The sequence below is a fragment of the Caretta caretta genome, chromosome 7 (assembly GCF_965140235.1).
Source record: "Caretta caretta isolate rCarCar2 chromosome 7, rCarCar1.hap1, whole genome shotgun sequence".
In the NCBI taxonomy this organism is placed as follows: Eukaryota; Metazoa; Chordata; order Testudines; family Cheloniidae; genus Caretta; species Caretta caretta.
In genome coordinates, this window is record NC_134212.1 from 24,748,329 (window position 1) to 24,770,387 (window position 22,059).

General features: G+C 43.0%; 1 protein-coding gene across 3 annotated transcripts in view; it reads right to left on the bottom strand.

Moving 5' to 3' along the window:
* The window catches only part of ABHD6 (abhydrolase domain containing 6, acylglycerol lipase), a 45,837-nt gene extending 27,619 nt beyond the window's left edge, over positions 1 to 18,218 (bottom strand). Inside the window, exons 1-3 of one of the 3 annotated variants that reach the window (XM_048857855.2) lie at positions 18,074 to 18,218; positions 4,739 to 4,800; positions 342 to 485 (exon numbers count right to left, since the gene is read on the bottom strand). In XM_048857855.2, the coding sequence (XP_048713812.1) occupies positions 342 to 460 (119 nt within the window). In that variant the 5' untranslated portion in view covers positions 461 to 485; positions 4,739 to 4,800; positions 18,074 to 18,218. Of the gene's footprint in view, positions 1 to 341; positions 486 to 4,738; positions 4,801 to 17,549; positions 17,570 to 17,782; positions 17,941 to 18,073 lie in introns of those variants that run through there. The other 2 variants (XM_048857854.2, XM_048857856.2) reach the window with 2 other exon arrangements.
* Positions 18,219 to 22,059: the final 3,841 nt, after the last annotated feature.

A 22,059-nucleotide genomic window follows, 5' to 3' on the forward strand; every position in this document is an offset into this window, starting at 1 on the left:
TGCAAAATCAGGATAATTAATACTTCCTCTCTCCCAGCCTTTATCTTCATTGTTTAGTTAGATTGTAAGCTCTTTGGGGCAAGTGCCGTTCCTTACTATGTGTATGTACAGCACTCGTCATAATGGGGCCCTCCACCCGAGTCTGAGGACCCATGTACTACTGTATGATCACGAGTTAAGAATATGAATAATAAACAATAAGATCAATGGGGACCGCATCTTTAAGATAAGTGGGACTTACTGAGCACTCAGTCTATCTGGCAACCACACATTTTAAATCTACGTTATAGTGTGAACCAAAAATAATCATTCCATGCTAATATTCTTATACTTTAACTTACCAATAATAGATTTTGATCAGTGCAGAAGGCCATAGGAGAAAGGATGCTACAAATGCCAGAATGGGGATAGCCAGAGTGCCTCCTGCTATTACAAACATGTTTAACACATCAAGGTCCATATTGTTCTTTAAGATTCTACCTCACCTGCATATGTTAAATAAGAACCAGAGGTTAGCAACAAAACAGTGAATGAAGGAAAGGCTGCCAAGATAAGAGGAAGGCATTAAACATACAACAGATATTGTAATATACAACAGATATTGGTCAGGAACACAGCAAACTGTTTTCAGTTTTAAAACCCTATTTCTTTCAGACCCAAACTGACCCTAAAAACTGCAATCTCATCTTCTTGGATGAAGCTAAGACAGCTGGTCATAATTTAGTTGCTATGGCACTTTGCAAAACATAAATTCTCGCCCCCTCCCTACCATCATGCTATCCCCAATCTGAAGACTGGGGTAAGAAAGCTCTTATTAAGCATTCATTTAACCCAATTAGCCTTCCCAGCCTCCATACCAAGTCTGAGATTCACAGCATACAATATCTGACCTAAAATTCAACCTCATGTGTCCTGAGTCAGACTCATTTCTGCTTTAGACAGGCAGCTGATAATCAAGGAGTAGAGCCTCTTAAAGATCTCAAGGAAGTCTGGGAAGGAGACCTGGCATAGCATTCTTTGTCTGCAGGCCCTCAGAAGAGTCAAATTGGTCCCCTTCTCTAGAAAATAGCAGAGCATTCAAATCCTCGTACTAGACTGAAAATATATTGTTCCCAAGAGCTATGTTAAAAGGCCCCCTGCCAGAACCTCAGAGTGCTCCAAATGCAAGATCTCAAAGAACTTCCATGTTCTGGGATTGCTAATACAAATTGCTTTTCAAATGCAACTGTCTGTACAGCATAATGTGGGATTCCTTTATTTCTATACTCTCATCACTAAACAGCATGCATGCACTTTACTACTGAAGGATTAAACCCTGGCACACAGATATCCTGGGCATATCCCTTAATTCCTGATGCTGAACATCTGCCATACCATCCATTTCTCAATGCTAGCCTCCTCACAAGAATGAATTATAAATCCAAGCATATTTAAATCCAAGGTTCACTAACCACCCACCTCCCAGTACTACTGCTCAACTTCTCACAATAGGGCCCATGGATAATCCTACTTCTGTTTTGCTCCAGATGGGTTTTGATTATTTTGAGGCGTTACAGTAGTTGCTACAGCTGGTATATTACGTTGCCGAACAGGAATCAAACATTGTATTTACAATCTATTCTGAACTGGAGCTGTACTACTGGGTCATATTTTATATTAAAATTAAGAAACATATTTTAAAATATAATGGCTAAGATTAGCTGGGGGAAAGAGTGCTGAAGAAAATGTTCTGTTTTTTAGACAAAAACAGTCTAATTTCCAAGGGCATTAACCCAGAAGTGTCCCAGGCACTTTCGCTACTCAGGGCCACATTGTGGATGTGTAAAAGATTGAGGAGAATATGTAGGGGCTCTCCTCCCTTTACCCTTGTGCAGGAGAACAGCACACTCCCAGCCTGTATCCTCTCCAGACAGGAGGACGTAGGGTCTCTAGTAATTCAGTGGTGCTATAACACCTAGAGGTGTGAGGACCCCCCTCTCTCCTTTATGGCATAGTATAAGGAGTTTGTGGGAGAAGGCAGGGAGCACACATTGCAAGCTTTCAGGGGGGTACAGCAAAAGCTATACTCCACCATTGCTCCTGGAGGCAATGTGCCAGCTTTGGGCATGGTGCCTTAGAGCAGTGGTCTCCAAAGTGGGGTGCATGCACCCCAGGGGGTGCGCAAGACGATCGATTGGGGAGTGCAGCAGGAGGACTGCCACCAGAGCAAAAGGGCGGCATGGCAGGAGGAGCACTGCCGGAGGGGGGAAAAAAAAGGGGGGGGGGCAGCCCTGAGTCCCCCAGCCCGTGGAGGAGCAGGGACAGCCGTGCAGCCAGAAAGAAGCGGCACTTTCCCCTTCAAAGCCGGCCAAAGTGTCATAGAATCATAGAATCATAGAATATCAGGGTTGGAAGGGACCCCAGAAGGTCATCTAGTCCAACCCCCTGCTCAAAGCAGGACCAATTCCCAGTTAAATCATCCCAGCCAGGGCTTTGTCAAGCCTGACCTTAAAAACCTCTAAGGAAGGAGATTCTACCACCTCCCTAGGTAACGCATTCCAGTGTTTCACCACCCTCTTAGTGAAAAAGTTTTTCCTAATATCCAATCTAAACCTCCCCCACTGCAACTTGAGACCATTACTCCTCGTTCTGTCATCTGATACCATTGAGAACAGTCTAGAGCCATCCTCTTTGGAACCCCCTTTCAGGTAGTTGAAAGCAGCTATCAAATCCCCCCTTATTCTTCTCTTCTGCAGGCTAAACAATCCCAGCTCCCTCAGCCTCTCCTCATAACTCATGTGTTCCAGTCCCCTAATCATTTTTGTTGCCCTTCGCTGGACTCTCTCCAATTTATCCACATCCTTCTTGAAGTGTGGGGCCCAAAACTGGACACAGTACTCCAGATGAGGCCTCACCAATGTCGAATAGAGGGGAACGATCACGTCCCTCGATCTGCTCGCTATGCCCCTACTTATACATCCCAAAATGCCATTGGCCTTCTTGGCAACAAGGGCACACTGCTGACTCATATCCAGCTTCTTGTCCACTGTCACCCCTAGGTCCTTTTCCGCAGAACTGCTGCCTAGCCATTCGGTCCCTAGTCTGTAGCTGTGCATTGGGTTCTTCCGTCCTAAGTGCAGGACCCTGCACTTATCCTTATTGAACCTCATCAGATTTCTTTTGGCCCAATCCTCCAATTTGTCTAGGTCTTTCTGTATCCTATCCCTCCCCTCCAGCGTATCTACCACTCCTCCCAGTTTAGTATCATCCGCAAATTTGCTGAGAGTGCAATCCACACCATCCTCCAGATCATTTATGAAGATATTGAACAAAACTGGCCCCAGGACCGACCCTTGGGGTACCGGCTGCCAACTAGATATGGAGCCATTGTGTCGCTTTGAAGGGGAAAGCGCCGCTTCTCTCCGGCTGCTGGCTGCGCGGCTGTCCCTGCTCCTCCTGAGTCCTCCGGCCCGTGCTCTCAGGTCCGCATTCCGAAAGGGGCTTTAGAGCTGCAGGCCAGGGCCCCGGGGCCCCCTTAGATAAATAAATATAGATATATTGGGGGAGCGTGCTCAAAAAATTTTGACTGAGGGGTGCGCAAACACCTTAGAGCAGTGTTTTTCAAAGTACGGGTCGGGACCCAGTACTGGGTCACGGAATGTCAGTCACTGGGTCGCCTTGCTGATTCAAATTATAATGATTGTTGCCGCGCGCCAGCTCTAAAGGGCCGTGCAGCAGGGACCTAAAGAGGAGAGAGGTAAGGGGTGAGCGGGAACCGGGGAGGGGAGCAAGTTGGGGCTTGCAGGGCTGCTGCGGGCCTCTCCCCCAGCCCGGAGCTCGCTGCTGCTGGGACTCGGACCCTTCCCCTGGAGCACCATGCAGAGGGAGAGAGAGGCCCTTCCCCCGGAGCTGCTCTGTGCTTCTTGCAGCAGGAGGAGAAAGGGGCCCCTTCCCCAGGAGCTCTGTGCTGCGGGCAGGTAGAGAGAAAGGCCCCTCCCCTGGAGCTAGCTGCTGTCTACAGGGAGAGGGCTGGGGGGAGTCCTCTGGCCCCAGCCCTGTGGCAGCCTGCCTGCACTCCAAACTCCACATCCCTGGCCCCACCCCAACCCCCTGCCCCCTTCTGCATCTTGAGCTCCTCATCCCTGGCCCCACCCCGCATCTCAACTCTCTGCCCCAGTCCTGAGCCCCCTCCTGCACCCTGAATCCCTCATCCCCAGCTCCACCTTAGAGCCCTCACCCACAGACAGAGCACTCACCTCTGCACCTCACCCTCGGCCCTACCTTGGGCCACCTCCCACACTCCTTACCATAGGCTTACTAAAGCTAGTGTCTAGTGTTAGTTATGTAAAGTGGGTTAAGCTGGAATGTATTGCAATATTATGATTTTATGAAAACTCTAGTCAAAAGATATAATTACGTTGGGTCACGGCATCAACAATTTTCTTCAACTGGGTCACGAGGAAAAAAGTTTGAAAACCCCTGCCTTAGAGTTTCTGCTTGGGCAATGCACTTTCCCAGTTTGCCACCGCATGCACAGTGGCTTACAGCCACTATATAGCCTTTGCTTTGCTGTAGATCTCACAAATAGCACATTTAACTGTGAGGCTGGCTTTGTTAACTTAGACAGTAGGTGGGTGTGCAGCAGATGGAGAACACTGACTATAACTTCTTTCAAAAAGACATTAATTTATTGAAAAACACCCCATTCTCTGATTAGAATTTAAACATAACAATCAGAGTCTTTAAGAGCAGGGCTTACGGTTCAGAAAAGCCTCCTCCTCCTGGGTACAGCTGCCACAGGCCACCGGTTCCGATGACGTTCTGAAACCATTATTAAAAAAGAAAAAAAAAGGAAATTATATTCCAGGGCTTTTTTCTTTCATATTTAGTAGCAGAGATGCTGTTCATTTCTGCTGTTTAAACCATCAGCAGCACTTCAAAGTACATGGTCACTACCCTCTGTTCAACCTTTCACATTTTATATCACTTCATGTAATAAAATAATATCAAGACACTAGTTCCAAGCATGTACAAAGTGCAAGTCAACACGGAGGACAAACACTGAAAAAGAGTGAGAAGATTAAAGCATTCTGAGCCAACAGAAAGAATCCACTTAACAGTAGGATCTGCCTCATCAAGGGCTGAACTGAAGGGAAGAAGAAAGATGGAAACTTAGGATCACAACTATCATTAAATAATTAGTACAATTAAATCACATTAACTAAAACTCAGTCAAGTTCCCACTGTTCCTATTTATTTGAAACCCTCTTCCCCAAAGATTTTATATTGCCCCACAACCTTTCAATAAATGGGACTGTAATGTATTAGAGAGATGGACATTTCTTTGTACTCCTACAATAATAGATTGAGCTTTCTTGATGAGTTACTCAGCAGCTCTAGATAAAGTAGCATTCAAGTTACAGAACACACGGAAAGACATTTAATGCACAAACAGCATTTGATTAATGTCTATGGTAGGGTCTGAAAGCCTGGTTAAGAGTTCCAGTTATTTGATGTGATTCCCTTTAAGAGGGGTGTGCTGGCAGGGGCAGCAACCAGGAAGTGTATTATTTGTTCCAACTGTCTGTTCTGCATTAGAGTTCAACAAGCAAAGAAAGTCATGTTTACCAGCTTCCTGCCTGCAGTCTGCTCCTGAGGTAAGCCATGGCAGCTGTTACAACTCATATGATTAAATATTCCCAATGAGCATTACACTACTCAAGGAAACATATCCCTCATAAACCAAATGCGTCTGACAAACCTGAATAGAAATATGGTATGCCTTTCTCGCAAGCTCTAATATAACACATGCATGTATACATGAAGATACAGAATGACATGTGCATGTTTTCTCTTTCCATTCCGGATATAAGACTGATGTAATTTGAAATTTCAAATCTAAATCAGGGTGAAAAATACAAAATACTGATGTTTCCATTACTATAGCATTGGGCTTTATTCTTCACTCCACGCCACCAAAGTAACTCTACTGCCTTCAGCTGACTTACTCCCAATTTAAAGTACTGTAAATAAACTTTTATTTATGTATCCAGAACATTTCAGGTAGTTTTATTTAAAAAAAAAAAAAAGCTATTTTTTGTGCATTTTGAATTTTCAGCCAAACAGAGCTAGACACAAATCACAAGTAAAAAGTAATCATCCAGTCAATAAGAACTGCATCATTCATCATTTTCAAACATAATTAAAAATAAGAATTAAGAATCTGGAGCTGGAGCGCAGAGCAGTGGAGCTGCAGGTTTTTGCCCGGAGCTGGAGCGGAGCCGGATCACAGAAAATCTTGACTGCTCCACTGCTCCAGTTTTTTTTTTTTTTTTCATTTTCAATCCAAAATTAATGATATTTAGCAAGAAAGTCCTAAAAGTGCCAAAAAGTTTCAGATTGTATAGCAACTGATATTAACATCTACTTTACCACTTTACGTAATCTCAGTTATTCTCACTTCGGCCAAAATCAAGATTTAATGTACAGATACAAAATTACAAAGTTTTTTGGAGATATGTTTTATTAAAGAATCAGATAACTAACAGACATCCAGCAACACTGCAGACTGCTCCCACCCTTGTGCCAAGGTTAGGCGAGTACGTACTCGTATAGATTAGTTAGATAAGTATGTACTGATAGTTCTTTTGTAAGCGTTGATCAACGAGACGCACTGAGTACTGCAATTACGGAAAAGTGTGATGCAAGACGCAATATTTAAGATATCACGAACATATACTGCCCAAAAAAAAAGTTTTTGTTTATTGATACATTAAGATGTCGCAAGAGATATTAACCACGTAAGCTCCTTTCTCCCACAGGCTCCCGTTACCAGTACATTTGTTCATTTGTACATGCTCCCGTATCACTCTGCCGGACTTATTTTATATGTTACCTGTTCGATGGTCTTTTGGTAGCGTTGTTTGTCATTTTAAATTTACTGAAAAAGTCACGTGCAGCAGGCATATAAATATACAGTAAACATTTTTGCGTAAATTAGGAGTGATTTCTGTGATCTATCCAGAGTGATTGGAAAACATCCAACACAACTTTGAGGGTGAATCCTTAGGTCATTTTAAGAAAAAATGAACACGCATCCTAAAATTCTTCCTAAGGGAGCTACAGTCCCTTCAAGGAGGTGATGAAAAGTTAATTTCTGATTAATATCTCAAAAAGTAATGAAATTATGTCTGTGTCTTAGTGTTAGTATGTGCTACCATATTACATTATCCAAAATTATTTAAACCATAGGCGTCCCGAACTGGTGGTTGACCATTTTTATTTTATATTTCAAGAAAGGCTAGATGTCGACTGCCCCTGGCTACGAGCGATAATATTATGTTCCCTAATAAGTTAATAATTTTTGGTTAATATTTATTATTACATTTAAAATTTATGATTCCAAAGTTGAAAAATAAGTAATAAGTAAAATTGTTTGTATCACTCTAAGCATCTAAGCAGATTAAAATTTTTAAACAGTTTTCTCAGAAACAGTTAATTATACAAAATAAATTAAGAGTACCATTTTAATACATGTTTTAGTATTAAATCATATTCCAGGGTCGAACCTGTTAAATAGTCAAAGATTTAAAAAATACTAAAAAAATTGGCTCACTCCCCCCACTTCACGACGCCTGTAGTTTAAATAATTTTATTTGAATGATGTTGTACGACAGAACGTTGGAAATCAACTTTAACGGGAAAGCGGATTCAAATTGCAAGCACAGTCCTTTTAGTAAAGAGAGCAAATTTTCAGAAACAAGTTTTTCCCTCATCAGGCTGGAAACATTGTAGAAGATAGAACCTGTTATTTGTTCTATTTTGTATAATCCATTCAGGCTGATGAAGCAAAAACGTATTTCTGAACATTTGCTCTCTTTACTAAAAGGACTGTGCTTGCAATTTGAATCCGCTTTCCTGTTAAAGTTTATTTTCAACCTCGTAACGTGTAGCCTCGTTACATCCCAACAATTAATGTTGTAGAACAGCGATAGCACCTACTAACGCTACGGCACATACTAAATTTCATTGATATATCTATATTAAAGCATTTTTGAGATATTAATTAAAAACTTGGAAAATATTTCAAATATTTTTACAGCAAAATTTCACAAGGAAAACTAACTTGCAATTTATAAATAAAAATTTATATTAATTATGTATATTAAAAATACTTCTTACTTCATTAAAACTGCAAGAAACATGTTAAAATATTAAAATATACTTTAATAATAATTTTGTGTAAAAAGAAAATAAGATCGAATTTATTTTGGATTTTCTGGACAAAAATGAAATACCTTAAGCGGTTAAGATATCACAAGCAGGTACATTATAAAAAAATGTAATGCTTTTGTTCATTGCTTTTCAAAGATCAAAACAAGAAACACTGGGATGCGGTAGCAGCACAGGAAGATTTGGCCATGGCTTCAACAAAAAAATCAAATCTGCTCCTGATGATTGATAGCCGATTTACGGAAAAGGATCTCAACGACGTCCTTACTTTTGAATTTGAAAAGCCAAAATTTGGGCTTTTGGGAAAAGCAAAGACGAAATCGGCAACGTGCAAGGTGGAAAAGGAAGTGAATGGTGAGCTCAAACCATTAGCTTCAAGACAAGTGAAGCAAGCGCTGTGAAAAGTTTCAGACTTTGGCGGCATGTAAAACGTAACCATCCTGAAAACTATGAGGCTCTGGTTACAAAAAGGACCAGGAAGATGAGGCAAAACAGAAAGCGGACGCAGCTAAACGACGTTCATCTGGCTCTTTGAAAACTCCTGGAGAAAATATTTTTTGCGGAGCTTCATCTGAAAAGAAACCCAAAATTGAGCAAACAAAACTTGACTCATATTTGAAGTCCTCAAAGGCTACAGTCACTGTGGATGCCAATACTTTCCATGAAGGGCTGATGGAAATGGTTTGCTTGAGTTCAACACCACTCACTACCTTCAAGCTAAAGAACAAAGGATTCCAAAAAATTGTAGGTGAAATGGGTCGGCAGCTTGGCATTTCGACGGGGCACGATGCGGTTCGTCATTTAGTTGTCAGCATAGCTGAGTCTGGTCGCAAAGAGCTCAAGACAGCTTTGGAGCAAAAATTGTGCTACCTGAAAATGGATGCGGCAACCCGTGGAAACAGAAATTTCCTTGCAATCAATGCTCAGTACTACGAAGAAGGAAAAGATAAAGCTGTGGTAAAAAACCTTGGACATAAATCGACACTGAAGGGAGTCACAATTCTTCATAAGTGAAAAGTAAAAGCTATTTTAGAAAAATTTGGGATCAGTGAAATGCAAGTGTTGAGCGTCTGCATTGACCAATGCAGCAAACATGACGTGTGCCGTCAAAAATTTCAGCGAGGACAATGAAACCATTTCTACCTTTGAGAACAGAGATGTGGACAGAAATGAAGCTATTTTGCCTGATGAAGGAACTAAAGGAATGGATGAAATCGAACTCAACATGGATGCTGCTGCACAATGGGTTAATGACTCTAGCCTCATACTTCCAACATGGCTTCATGAGGATGACTCAAAAGTCCAACTGATGAGGTGTGGTATTCACACTCTTCAGTTGGCAATCTGGGATGGACTGAACAAAGAACATGCAAAGAAATTTCTGGCAAAAATTCAACAAGTCGTTGTCAAACTACGAACCCCAAGTATTCAAAGTGTTCTGCTTGATCTACATGGGGTAACTCAATCACTGGATACTGTGACTCGCTGGGGTTCAACATTTGCAATGATTGATCGGCTTCTCTTTTTCAATCTTACTGTGAACAAGTGGCTGCTCCTGGAACAAGAGAACTCAAGTTAACAAAAGCTGAATGGGACAAAGTGAAGAACCTGCGAGACCTCTTGGCAAAGCCAAACCAAACAACTGTGAATCTTCAAGCTGTCGATGTAACCCCGGGAGTTTTAATAAAGGAATGGCGAAACCTGTCAAAATTCTTGCAAGAAAATGGTGGACAAATTGCAGAAGGAATTCTATCCTCTGTGCACAAACGCGAAGAGAAGCTTTTTGACAATATTAATTTCCTTGCTGGAGTTTATGTTGACCCATGGTCAAGAGAAATATGCTCAAGAGAAATAACAAAGGCAAAGGAAAGGCTCCTTGATATTACTCGACGACTCGAACAACAAAATCTATTGCTACATTTGAACTCAGCGAAAGAAGTTGAAGAAAACGAAACACAAAAAAAGGAGTCATCAACAATTGAATTTGCAGTTTCAGAAAGTTCACATCCTTCAGAAATAGCAGGCTGGTCTCAAACTTCCATCTCCACTCTGAACTTGTTCGAGCGTCCACCCTGAGATGTCTTCAACCATCACAGTGAAATGGAGATAATTCAAGCACCAATTCTTTAGAAGATGACGCCTTCGAAAAGGAATTGGATAAACAAGAAAGACGCCGGCGAGTTTCTGCAATTCATAATTGTAATGAAGCATTATTCGAGATAAATTTTTGGGAAGATTGTGAGGCGATGGAGTCTATTGGTAGGCTAAAAGTTAAGTCTGTTTTTGAGGCCATTCACAGCTACTCACACTGCATTCAGGCTGCCTGTAGAATTGCTTCGAGCATGCCAACAACTTAAGCTCGTGTAGAGTGACTGCTTTTAGCTTTAAAGTTAATTTTAAATGATTTGCAGCAGGCTATTAAAGACAACTTGATTGCTGCAATAATTTTTTACAGAATGAATTATGAATGATTCTAGTTTGTATCATTGTTGACATTTAAATTGTTTTAAAAGTCTGAATAAAAATAATATTTTTTCAAAATTACAGTATGCACTCTTTTATTTAGTTAAAAATTCATTTGAGTTGGGGGGCGGAGCGGAGCTGGAGCAGTCACTATTGGTGCCAGAGTGGAGCTGGAGTGGAGCAATTCAAAAATTTGATTGCTCCAAATCCCTGATTGCTTAAATAAATGTGTAATAAATTAAATAGTGTATGCTCCTGGTTAGCAAAAAGAAGTACCAAATTTAGTGTAAAAGTTATATTTAGTTGCAAACCAACATATTTTAATGGTTACCAACCAATGAGAATCAAACTTGCTTTAGGAAAATTAAAAGTACACAATTTAAATCGATGGCCTAAAAATAGGTTTCTTGCTTGCTGATTAAAATCAGTGATTTACACTTCTTTGATTTAAATCAATCCATCCTATTTACTCCTAAGAGCATTCTGGGCCAAAACATTAAAAATGCTGCACAAAATATTTTAAAATTCTTCAAGTTTAATTTGTCAATAAATAAGTGCAGAGACTCCAGCATGGCAGTGGGGAGCACAGGCCACTGGCTGCACAAAGGTGGGAGATCACCATGCAGGCCCCTCACCCCTGGGACACGGACTCAGCGGTGAGGCTGCACCTGACCCTTATGCAGCACCTGGGCCTGGGCCTGCCCCAGAAACACCCTGGGGCCCCCCCTTTGCACCACGCGCACCAAGTGTGGGCACGCAGGCTCAACCAGGCAGAATCCAAGTGCGGAGGGGCTCAGTGTCAGGGGATCCAGGTGTGGTGTGAGAGGATTCTGTGTGGGACAATCTGGATGCAGGCAGCTCAGTGGGGGGTCTAAGTGTGGGGGGATCTGGATGCACACAGGCTTTTTGGGGGGGTTCCAGGTGCAGGGGCAATGGGACTCTGCCAGGGCTTCCAGGTGAAGGTGGTTGGGGCTCAGTGGAGGGATCTGGGTGTGGGGGTCTCAGTGCGGGGGGCGGGGTTGTCTGGGTGCTGGGGGAGTGAGGCTTGGTGGGGTGGAGGTGGAGCTATTTGTTGGTCTGGATGTGGGGCTCAGGGTGATGCACGGGGTGGGGGTTTGAGTGGAGGGAGCTCAGTGGGTAGTGGTCTGGGTGCAGGAGTAAGGGTCCGGAGGCAGGGAGTCTGCATGCAGGGGGGCTCCAGATGCAGTGGTTAAGATTCAGTGGGGTGGGGTTCGGGTATGGAGGGCTAGGGGAGTTCTGGATATACACGGTGAGGCCTGGCAGGGGTGTCTGGGTATGGGAGGTCCGGATACATGGGCATTGGGTGGATGGGGGAGCAGCTCCCCGTATAGTGACCCCTCCCCCCGCAGTTGAGGAGAGATGTGGGCAGGAAGCAGGGTAAGATGCTGAGCTTCCTGCAGCTGCGGGCGGTTTCTGGGGGTGGGTTCTGACACAGCCCAGACACTCCTTGCAGGGGAAGAGGAAGTCCTGTCCTCTCCTGCCTACAGCCCAGCTGGGACCAGCAGCTGACCGCAGCTCAGGGCAGAAGCTACTGGCTGGGGTGTCATAGAATCATGGAATATCAGGGTTGGAAGGGACCTCAGGAGGTCATCTAGTCCAACCCCCTGCTAAAAGCAGGACCAATCCCCAACTAAATCATCCCAGCCAGGGCTTTGTCAAGCCTGACCTTAAAGTCCCTAGCCCTGCAGTAATTTATCTCTCTGCCAGCTGCTCCGGGTGCGTGAAATGATGTACCTGCTCTCCTAGGAAGTGATGCATGACTGCGCTTGCAGCTTCCCTTTGTTTCCCTGTCAGAAAGTCATTTTTCTGTGGGAAAGCAAATAAATCTGAGGGGGACACTAATTCTGCGCACATGCAGTGGCACAGAATTCCCCCAGCAGTACCTATTGCATTCCCTAGATTCTGGGGAGGGTGGTTCTCTCCCCAGCCATCTGCGGCTGTGGCAATAGGCAAGAACTATCAAACCCCAGCACTCCTTCACCTTGCCTCACACCCCGTATGCTGGGAAGGGCAAGGAGGGCAGCATAAAACCATACAAGCAAAACCGTATAGAGAAAATTAATTCTTCAAATCAATCCCCAAACTGCAGGTGGCACTGATTCAGACTAGCAAGCTACTTAAAATGTCTTTTACCCTCCAGAAAGTGTCTTGTTTACCGTGTTGTGGGTTGTTTTAAAGAAAGGATAGAGTTAAAAAGACAACAAAAATTGTACAGCAGGAGCAAAATTGGCTTCCTGCACCACATGCCATGCCAGCAGGGACCAGGAAGAGTGTGAAAGCAGCAAACTTGTCCCTTAGGGAAAGGATGCATTTTGTTTTGTTCTTCAGAAGCCACCTCAGGTTTTGGTTAGCTTGTATTTTTTAGCCCACAGTAACACCTAAGCTCTTAACAAAAGACAAAATAATATTACTGCTATTAAAAACGCAACACAACTAAAAAAGAGGATGCTAATTTAACCATCACTGAAACACAACAAGCAACATTTTGATTCTGTCAGAAACTAAATTAAAACAAAAGCCAAAACCCATGACTTGCACTCATTAAAAGCTGCACGTCATTGGATCACAATCTGTTCTCAAAGGCTAAATTATCCCAAGGAGAGCTTTGTAACCAAGTGTTGTTTGCATAGCAACAGATGGGAGAAAAACACCACTCTGGGCTTCTACAGTGCCTTCCTTGCAAGGTCCTCAAAGCACTTCCTAAACATTAATTAGGCAAGCCTTATAATACAATACCAATGCAAGGTGGGTAACGAAAAACACTGACGTTTACAATGAGCTAGCAGCAGAGCTGAGACTAGAACCCATGAGTGCTGCTGCCCAGATTTGAGCTAACCACTGGACCACACGCCTCTAAGATTAAAGCATTCTCTAGAAAGGGATTCAAAATAAAACCCTGTCATCCCAAATGTCTTACTGCTGCCAGAAACAGCATGTAAGTGAGTGACAGAAGTAACGTAGGTGGTGAAACAGGATTTAAATCATTCAAGAGCAGTTCCAGATAGTCCCACAGAATTTACCCAACAGCCCCTTCGTCCAAAATAATCTAATGAATAATTATCAAAAGCAGAAGGAAGAGCAAGGAAATTTATAACCAAGCATTCGTCAGGTCATAAATCATTATTCCCCATTTGAACTCAATTAACTGAATAACCTGTTCAAATGTAAAAATGTTAAGTTTCAAAAGTAGAAAAGCTGCCACTTACTGAGTATGGCAGAATAACTGCACTGTCAGCAGCACTCAGCCAAAAGACTGGCTAGTTAGTCTGAATGAGTTTAAAATCCTTGTCTATAGTCTGTCTTGTTCCTTGCTGGCATGTGAATTGGTATAAAAGAATTCTTGGGGTATAATTCAAATGTTTCTTTTGATTTTAACAAGTTAACCCCAAACAGGCTTCAAAAACAGCACGCTCAGTGGCACAATTAAAGCAGAGATGCCTCCTCACCAAAACTAAATTAATCTGAACTAGTTTAATATTGTTTATGAGATTCAAGTAGGGGGCGGTGAAATTCAAATCTGAAGCAGTGAAGTACCAGAGCTGCATGCACAGAGCACTGATACTCTTCATTAGTATCACCAGTTTTTTGTACAATGTGTCTCGGGGAAAGTTACATAACCTACAAGGCAAACTCCTTTTGATGAAATGGTGTTTCGCATACAGAGGATAATACACGCCACTGGGAGTACTGAAATACCAAACAATTTTTGAATTCAGAAGCTAAAAATGTAGGTGAGAATTTAGGACCCAGTTCAGCAAGGGAAGAAAAAAGTCCATCTGCGCAAATCTGTGCAAGGTCATGGAGGACTTTCTTTCTGTAGAAATCATATATATATTTTCATTAAACAGGCCCGCTGAACTTTAACGTAGCCATTATCAGTAAAGAACTGTGCCTGTAAAAATCAAAATAATTTTGGATATAGTCTATATTTAGCTTAATGTTACTTGGCTCCAGAGCACTCAATTTCTGACTTACACAGCAATAGATTTTTAAATTAAAAATACTGAAAGTTACAAAAAATTTAAATCCATCTTATTTTTTCTTGAAATATTAATAGAGAAGAAACAACATAATACAAATGTAAGACCCCGCTGAGGGATTTTCAGGCTATGATAAACCACAATAGCAGAGCGTCTGTCACCAGAACCCCAACCTGAACTAGCTAATAACACAAGAAAAATTGAAGTTTCTCTTTGAAACCATCTTTTGCTTACAATGCCATATATATAAGAAATAATTTGATGTACCATTTTGATACTGCTATAATTTATTCCAGCTGTTCTGACTTTTCACACACGTGCTATGCTCTGCAGTCTTTCAGAAGCCATATAATTGTATAATGTAAATTAAGATCTATTAATATTTGAAATGCTATGGAGGGAACTGCTTGTCCAGGAGCCACTTAGCTATCCTGCTTAATCCAGTCCTAAAAGGAATGGAATTAAGAAAAGCAACTGTTAGACTTTATTTACAGACTGCTTCAAGACAAATAAATATTTTTTTTCTGAGTTTCACAGTCTCTGTATCTTTGACCTGTTTTTACTTTGTAAAACACAAGAGAAACAAACTGAAATCAGGTCATTTGGGTTCAGTTTCTATCCCTGTTTTTCAGTATCAGTTATCAAAACACAGCAACAACTGATTACTGGTACTTGTCAACAGCATGGTTAAAACACCGTTGAAAAGCTTAACTGGTACTGGCTGTGATTCCAACAATAGCAGCTGGCTTAAAGTCACAGAGAAAAGTCCCCTTCTTTCTTCCAAATCCAAAAATAATCTCCATCCCTTATGTATATGCGTATACATCAGCATGTATAAAGACACATTTTAAGTGGTGTACACAAGTTGCGTAATTTCCCTATTTATTTCATTTGTATGTCTGAAGTTATCATTGCTCATATATAAGAGGATATGAATGTGAAAGGTTGGGGGAACAGATTATATGCTTTCCCCTAATAAATCTAAAGAATGGCTCCAGCCTAACCAGATTCTGAATTTCTTTCCAAGTGTATAGACATTGATCAAAGTAGCATTTATACTACACCATCTGATACGCATAGAATTTCATTTTGGAAGAAGGCGGGTTCTTCAAAATAATAGACATGGATCCCACTTTGCTTTTCCAATGTTAAAAATCAATAGAGACATTTTTCAGTGGCTATTTATCTACTTTCAAATTAAAAACAGTTACAGTGAGAACATAACAACTTTTTTTTAAATACAAGAACTGTATAGGTGCTCACGAAGATCCACTGATTTGTTAAAATATGAAAGACATACATATACACAACACTCATACTCCCTTTTGATGAAATTGTCCCATTACTTCTAAAACGAAGGTGCCTGTAATGGCTCAGACACAGTACAGTAAGCAATACATAACTAACAAATCCTTCCTGACATATCAGTGTTCTCAGATGCATCTAGTGACCAGACAGCAACTGTGAAAAATCAGGAGGGGGGAATAGGTTGCCTATATAAAATAAAGTTCTTAATATCAGGATGGTCACAATAATATTGGGACATCTGGTCAGCTTAGCTGCATCAGAAATTTCCCCTAGCCTTCCTCATTGTCCTTCATTAAAGTCTAAGATCATAAAGCAGCAAAATCCCCCTCCCCTTTAAATTACAGATTAGTAACAACTCTTCCGTTTCAAAAAGGAAACACTAAAACACATTATTTTAAATCCTGGCCCAAATTTTGAGATCTCGGAGATGAGAAAATTCTGCATTACACATATCCTACTCTGTTATGGAAGAAGCTCAGTGTTGTTTCCACTGGTGCTCAGGAGGTCACGTGTAGGCACTTCGGTTTATATTGAGTACATCAACAGACTTCCCCCGTATTAAAACAGATTAGGAATTTTCAACTGAAAACAATCCCCCAAACTGCTTTTGATTCTCCCAGATAGGAATGTGCCTTATGCCCTATAATCTCAAGAGAAATCCCACTCACTGTGCTCAATGCTCTCTGAAATAAATATTTAAACTCAGTTTAAAACTTCTGCAAGCTTAAACATTCTGTGCCTGTAATTCTGATGGCTGGAGAGCGTTCAACAAACTTCACCAGTAAACCATTTTACTTACAACGCCTACAGTCTTATGTCAGGTTCATATCTGAAGTGGCACAGGGATCTGTGCAAAAATCTTGTTTTAAAAAATTTAAATAAGCCAATTCCTGAGACCCACTTTAGAGAATGACCAAGTGAATCCCTGCAGCCCACAAGAGAGGCTAGGGCACTGAAGAATTCACAGGCCCTTCTTGTGAGAACCACAATTTAAGCAATAAAAGAAACACCAAACATTGTTCAACAGTCTGGCAACACCAGTGATATCCCATCACAGATATACATTCACAGACAGACACACATGGTGTTAGCTTCTCACAGAATTTTGGTAAATTCCTGAGAACAGCCATGCTGACTCAGGAAATCGCAGCTAGGGACAACGTTCTAGAATAGAATCCCATCTGGTTCCACCTTTCCTGTGCGATCGCCCCCTGCCCCAGTAAGGATGTTTTACAAGGTTTCGCACAACAAAGCGCTTTACAGACCACACGCGGGTGAGGTCACATCACAGCACCCTCCGAAAGCCAGCCGCTTCTGGGGAGGAGCGTGGCTGTTGCTAGGCGAAGTGCTCTGAGGGGACCTTTTCCGCCTCTGCGGAGTAACCAGGTCCAGGACATGCATGTGTGGAGTCCGACTGTACTGCGGCGCCGACCCAGGGGGCCAGGGACGCTGCCTCTATGTGCCTGGGTGGAGCCAGGTGAATGTGGGCGCGGGTGGCGGCCCCCCACAGCCACCCACACGCTGCCCAGGCCCGGCTCCCGTCAGGCTTCAGAAGAGACCACATACCCTGGCGCTCCGGGGTCTGCCCCCCGGCTGCACCTGCAGCTCCTCTCCCCGCCCCGATTGCTGACACGGCGCCTCAAGCCCCGGCAGTGGCCCAAGCCAGGCTGCCCCCAGCTGTTTCCGCCGCCGCCGCCGCCGCCTGCATCCCATCCCCTCCCCTCCCCTCCCGGCCGCTGCAGCAGCAGCATCCTCCCCGGCACCTCCATGCACAGCCTCCTAGCTCAGCCCGTCCTCACCCGCCCGGGCTCTCCGGCTTCGCCGCCGCGGCGTCCCCACCCCGGGGCCGGCCCTGCAGCAGCTGCCCCGCTCCGCTCGCGACGCCGCCTTACGCTGCGGCTGTCCCGGGCTGCAGCCCCGCAACTGCCGCGCGCGCTGCTTCTGCCTCCCTCTCTCTCTCTGTCCCTGCACCTTAAAGGCAGGGAGCACGGGAGCCTCCCCCTCCGACAGAAAATGCTCGGGCTCAGTCTGAACAGCAGCCCGCCCTGCCCGCCGGGCCAATGGAATGTCATAAAGCTCCATCGCTATACCCCGTTGTCTGGAGCTGCTCCCCCTTAGCCACGGGCTGGTGCCTGCCTGGGACATAGCGCACAGATACGGACGACCAGCTCTTGGCGGGCACCCCAGGGGGGCCGTGATTAAGGGTCCCTGGTGCTGCACTGGGTATGCATTTGGATTGTTTTGTTCCAGAGCTGAACAGACGTCATCAGCAGAAGTGGCATGACATCATACTGGGCACCGCCACTAACAGGCTGCTGCAAAGCTGATGGGAGGCTGCCCCAGCTGGGCTTGTTCTGCAAGCAATAAATCCGCCGTTTTGTGTCACTGAGTTAAGCTACACTCTTGTAATTAAAGGGACACTGGCAGATCAAAAGCCCTATATGAAAACGTTTCCTTTCCTGTGCGAGTAATAAAAGTTCAGGGTTATACAACGCAATGAATAGTGAAACTTCTAATTTATTTTTCACAATGAATACTTCGGGGGGGTGGGGGGGATTTTTGGTTTTGTTTTATTTTGCTTATTTTAAATAGTGAAAGTAGAAGATCCTGTTCCCAATCAGATTCTCCTTTTGTAAACACAATAAAGTAATAAACTGTTTAACTTAAAAAAAATTAAAATATCTCTATTAATATTCGATTTTGTGAAAATCTAGATACTGAGTCTAAATGCTTAAAAATATCCATTAAGAGTCTGTCAGCATTTCCACAAAGGAAAGCACAATGGGCACTTGCCATTTTCTTTCTTTTTTATATATCTAAAGACTTGTAAAGTTTGGGTTAACTTTAAAATAACCCTGCTTGGTTTTTAACATTAGAACATTGGGTCCTGTCTAGGCTGCAAAACACTACTGTGATCACATCACAAAAATCACGCCCTTGATCTGGGTTTACTCACAGTGCAGAAAATTCAGCACATGCCTAAAGCTTTGCAGGAGTTGGGCCCAAGAGAATGAAAATTGGCTATTTGAAAGGGGAAGGGATTTTTAGCCAGACTGCTTAAAACTCTTTGTTTTTGGAAAGTGTAATTATTAACTTCCATAATTAATTAACATTTTGAAGGAAGGAAATTTTTGTTAAAAAGATTCAACTCCTCCATCCCTTCAGGTGCCGTGTGAGAGCTCACAATGAACATCTCCTAGATCTTCCAGTGGCCCTCCAATAAAACCAGGGAAGTCTCAATGTTAAATTCCTAATATTTCTAAAATAAAAGACAAGCAGCAAAAAAGGGCATAAACCTAATGTTAAAAAAATCCTTTGTTAGCCACCTTTCCCTGGACCACTGTTCGAAGTTTGAAATGTGATTTGCCTTAAACCTGTTATTTAGAATAGGAAAAACTTTCCCCCGTTATTTTATATTTGTTGTAAAAAAGCTACTATTCCATCTGTATTTTAAAACAAACAAACCTCTTTAAAAAATTGTCATTAAATAAATTGTACCCTCTTATGACTTGGAAGAAACCAAATGAACTCTATTCCCAGAGTTGCTGTAACATTAACTGATAGTATTTTACATAAGATGTAATTTATGACAGTATGAAACAGAAACAACCATATCCATTTCAGATCCATGCAAAACACAAACAAATCAGCTTGTCACTTGCAGAACCTCAAAACTGGCAAATAGAAAATGGCATTTTCAAGCTTAATGGGATCTCACATTTCAAAAAGAATTTCCTCTTTGCTTTATTTACTTATTTATTCATATTGAACGCACAGAGCTCATATGGGCTTTTTAGCACATCTCCAGCATTGGGGCTGTGCAAATCACCCAACCTAGCAGAAGTATTGGGAGTCATGATACTTTCAAGAGTATCCCAGCCCACATGCTGCAGCACTCATAAAGGAGATACAGCATATGTTCCTCCGGGCTGTCAGACAGCTCTTATAACATAAAGCAGAAGGAAACTTTTACATGCTTTTACTTAGTGGGTAGTCTTGTGATTCCATTTCCACTTCACAACTACAAAATCTCCTTTTTTCAGGCTTCGTAATTAATTCTGTTTAACTTGCCTTCCCTTCCCTCCCATGGGGTTTTAAATAATTTCTGGAAGTAAGTTACCTTAAAAACAAGAATTGTTCCTCCTGACTGGAAAGTTGCTAATGTGGTACCTATTATTTTAAAAAAGAGCCAATGGAGATCTTGGGAAATGCAGACCAGGGAACCTGACCCCACTCTTTTATTTTTGTTTTGTTATTCTGTTAAGGTTTGCAGAGGTCTTTGAACATGAATGCTAAATATTAATTTGTTATTTAGTATAAATCATTTTATGACTTCAGTACCAGGCAAACTGATGGAGAATTTACTTAAATACAGAATAAATTAAATACTTGGGTTAGTGTGACTTAATTGGGTCAAGTGATCATCGCTTCTGTGATGTAAGGAATATTGAGCTCCTCTAGGTTGCTGGGACTTCTTGAAAAAGCTAATCAAATAGCAGATAAGTTAGGCTACGATTATGTCACAGAGGTCACAGAATCTGTGACTTCCATGACATTTTCTGCCCTAGGGCTGCAGCTTCCCGCCCCCGCCCTGATGTGGGGACCCTACAGCTGCCTAGCTGCGGCAGGGGGCTGGCAGACCCTGCCGCTGTCCAGCTGCCGTGGGGAGCAGCGGACCCCACAGCTGTCCAGCCCCGGCAAGAAGACTCCCCACAGCTGCCCAGCCATGGCGGGCGGTGGAAACCCTGAAGCTGCCCAGCCACAGCCAGCAGTTGGGGGATCCTGCAGCTCCCAGCTGAACCAGGGGCGAGGAGACCCCACAGTAGCCCAGCCCCACGGGCAGGAGGACCCCGGAGCTCCCACACGCAGCAGCGGTAGGGGACCCAGGAGCCCCAGCTGCAGTGGGTGCTGAACCCACCTACCTCTTACCCGGGATATTTTTAGTAAAAGTCAGCATCTATGGCTCAGCGTCTCTTGCCCATGACCTGTCCCTGACTTTTACTAAAAATATCTGTAACAAAAACTTTAGCCTTACAGATAAGGGATATCTAGGGCTTATAAGTTTACTTGGAACTTCAAAAGTCTTGTGATAAAGTCCTTCCTAAAAGATTTAGTTTAAAGAAGATAAGGGATTATTAAGACACAGTAAGGGTTGAAGTCTCATTGTGGATAAAATCTAGTTAAACTTGAGGGCCTTCTCCACATGACAAAGTTGTGCTAGTTTAATTTAAATATTTTCTAAAATATATTGCTTTAGTTAAACCAGTGCACGCCCCTGTGTGGACACTTATTTTCATTTGAGTGGTTCATTTTGGTTTGTCTTAAACAGATTCCTAATCAACGTAAACTAAAATACATTGGGGGAGTGAGGTGGGGCGGGGTGGGGGCGCTGAGAGGAGCATGACATTGACAGCAGCTGGCAGAGTGCTATTTGAGATGCACTATGTTGCGATTCAATGACAAGACAGCACAAAGCTTTAAGCAAGCAAACAGGCTGGTCTGCCAACGGACTTCTGCCTGTCAGCTTTCCACTCTCTCCTTTATTCTTTTCTCTCCCCCCGCGCATTACATTCTCCAACAGATAAAAGGAATACACTGGCTTTGTTTAACATTCTTATTTACCAATTTCTATCTACCGCATTCCTTGCTCTCAGGCCTTGAGCCCAGTCCTGGGAGGCTTCCCACGGTTCATGTCATCTGGGCGAGATTCCAAGGTTCATGCCCTTGAGAGGAGGTGTGTGTGCACAGCTCCTATACAACACTCCGGGTGTGCCCTGAATGTTGCCAAACGCATGAACCCTGCATGAATCCTACACACTAGGTGCTGGAGCCTTTAGGGCTTTACAGCTGCAGCACTTGCTTAAGCATGGTGCACCTGGCACCACCAAAGACTGTTTCAGGGCAAAGCCTAGTACCACAGCACTCCAGAGACCACATGCAGAGGCAACACTTACACAAGGAGGAAGGACCAGATGGGACATTACTATGGAAACTGAAATTGCTGGGGGTGGGGTCTGTGATGCTAGGAAGAGCCAGAGTTGAAGTCAGAGATTAATATGAATAGTGAAGGGGGAAG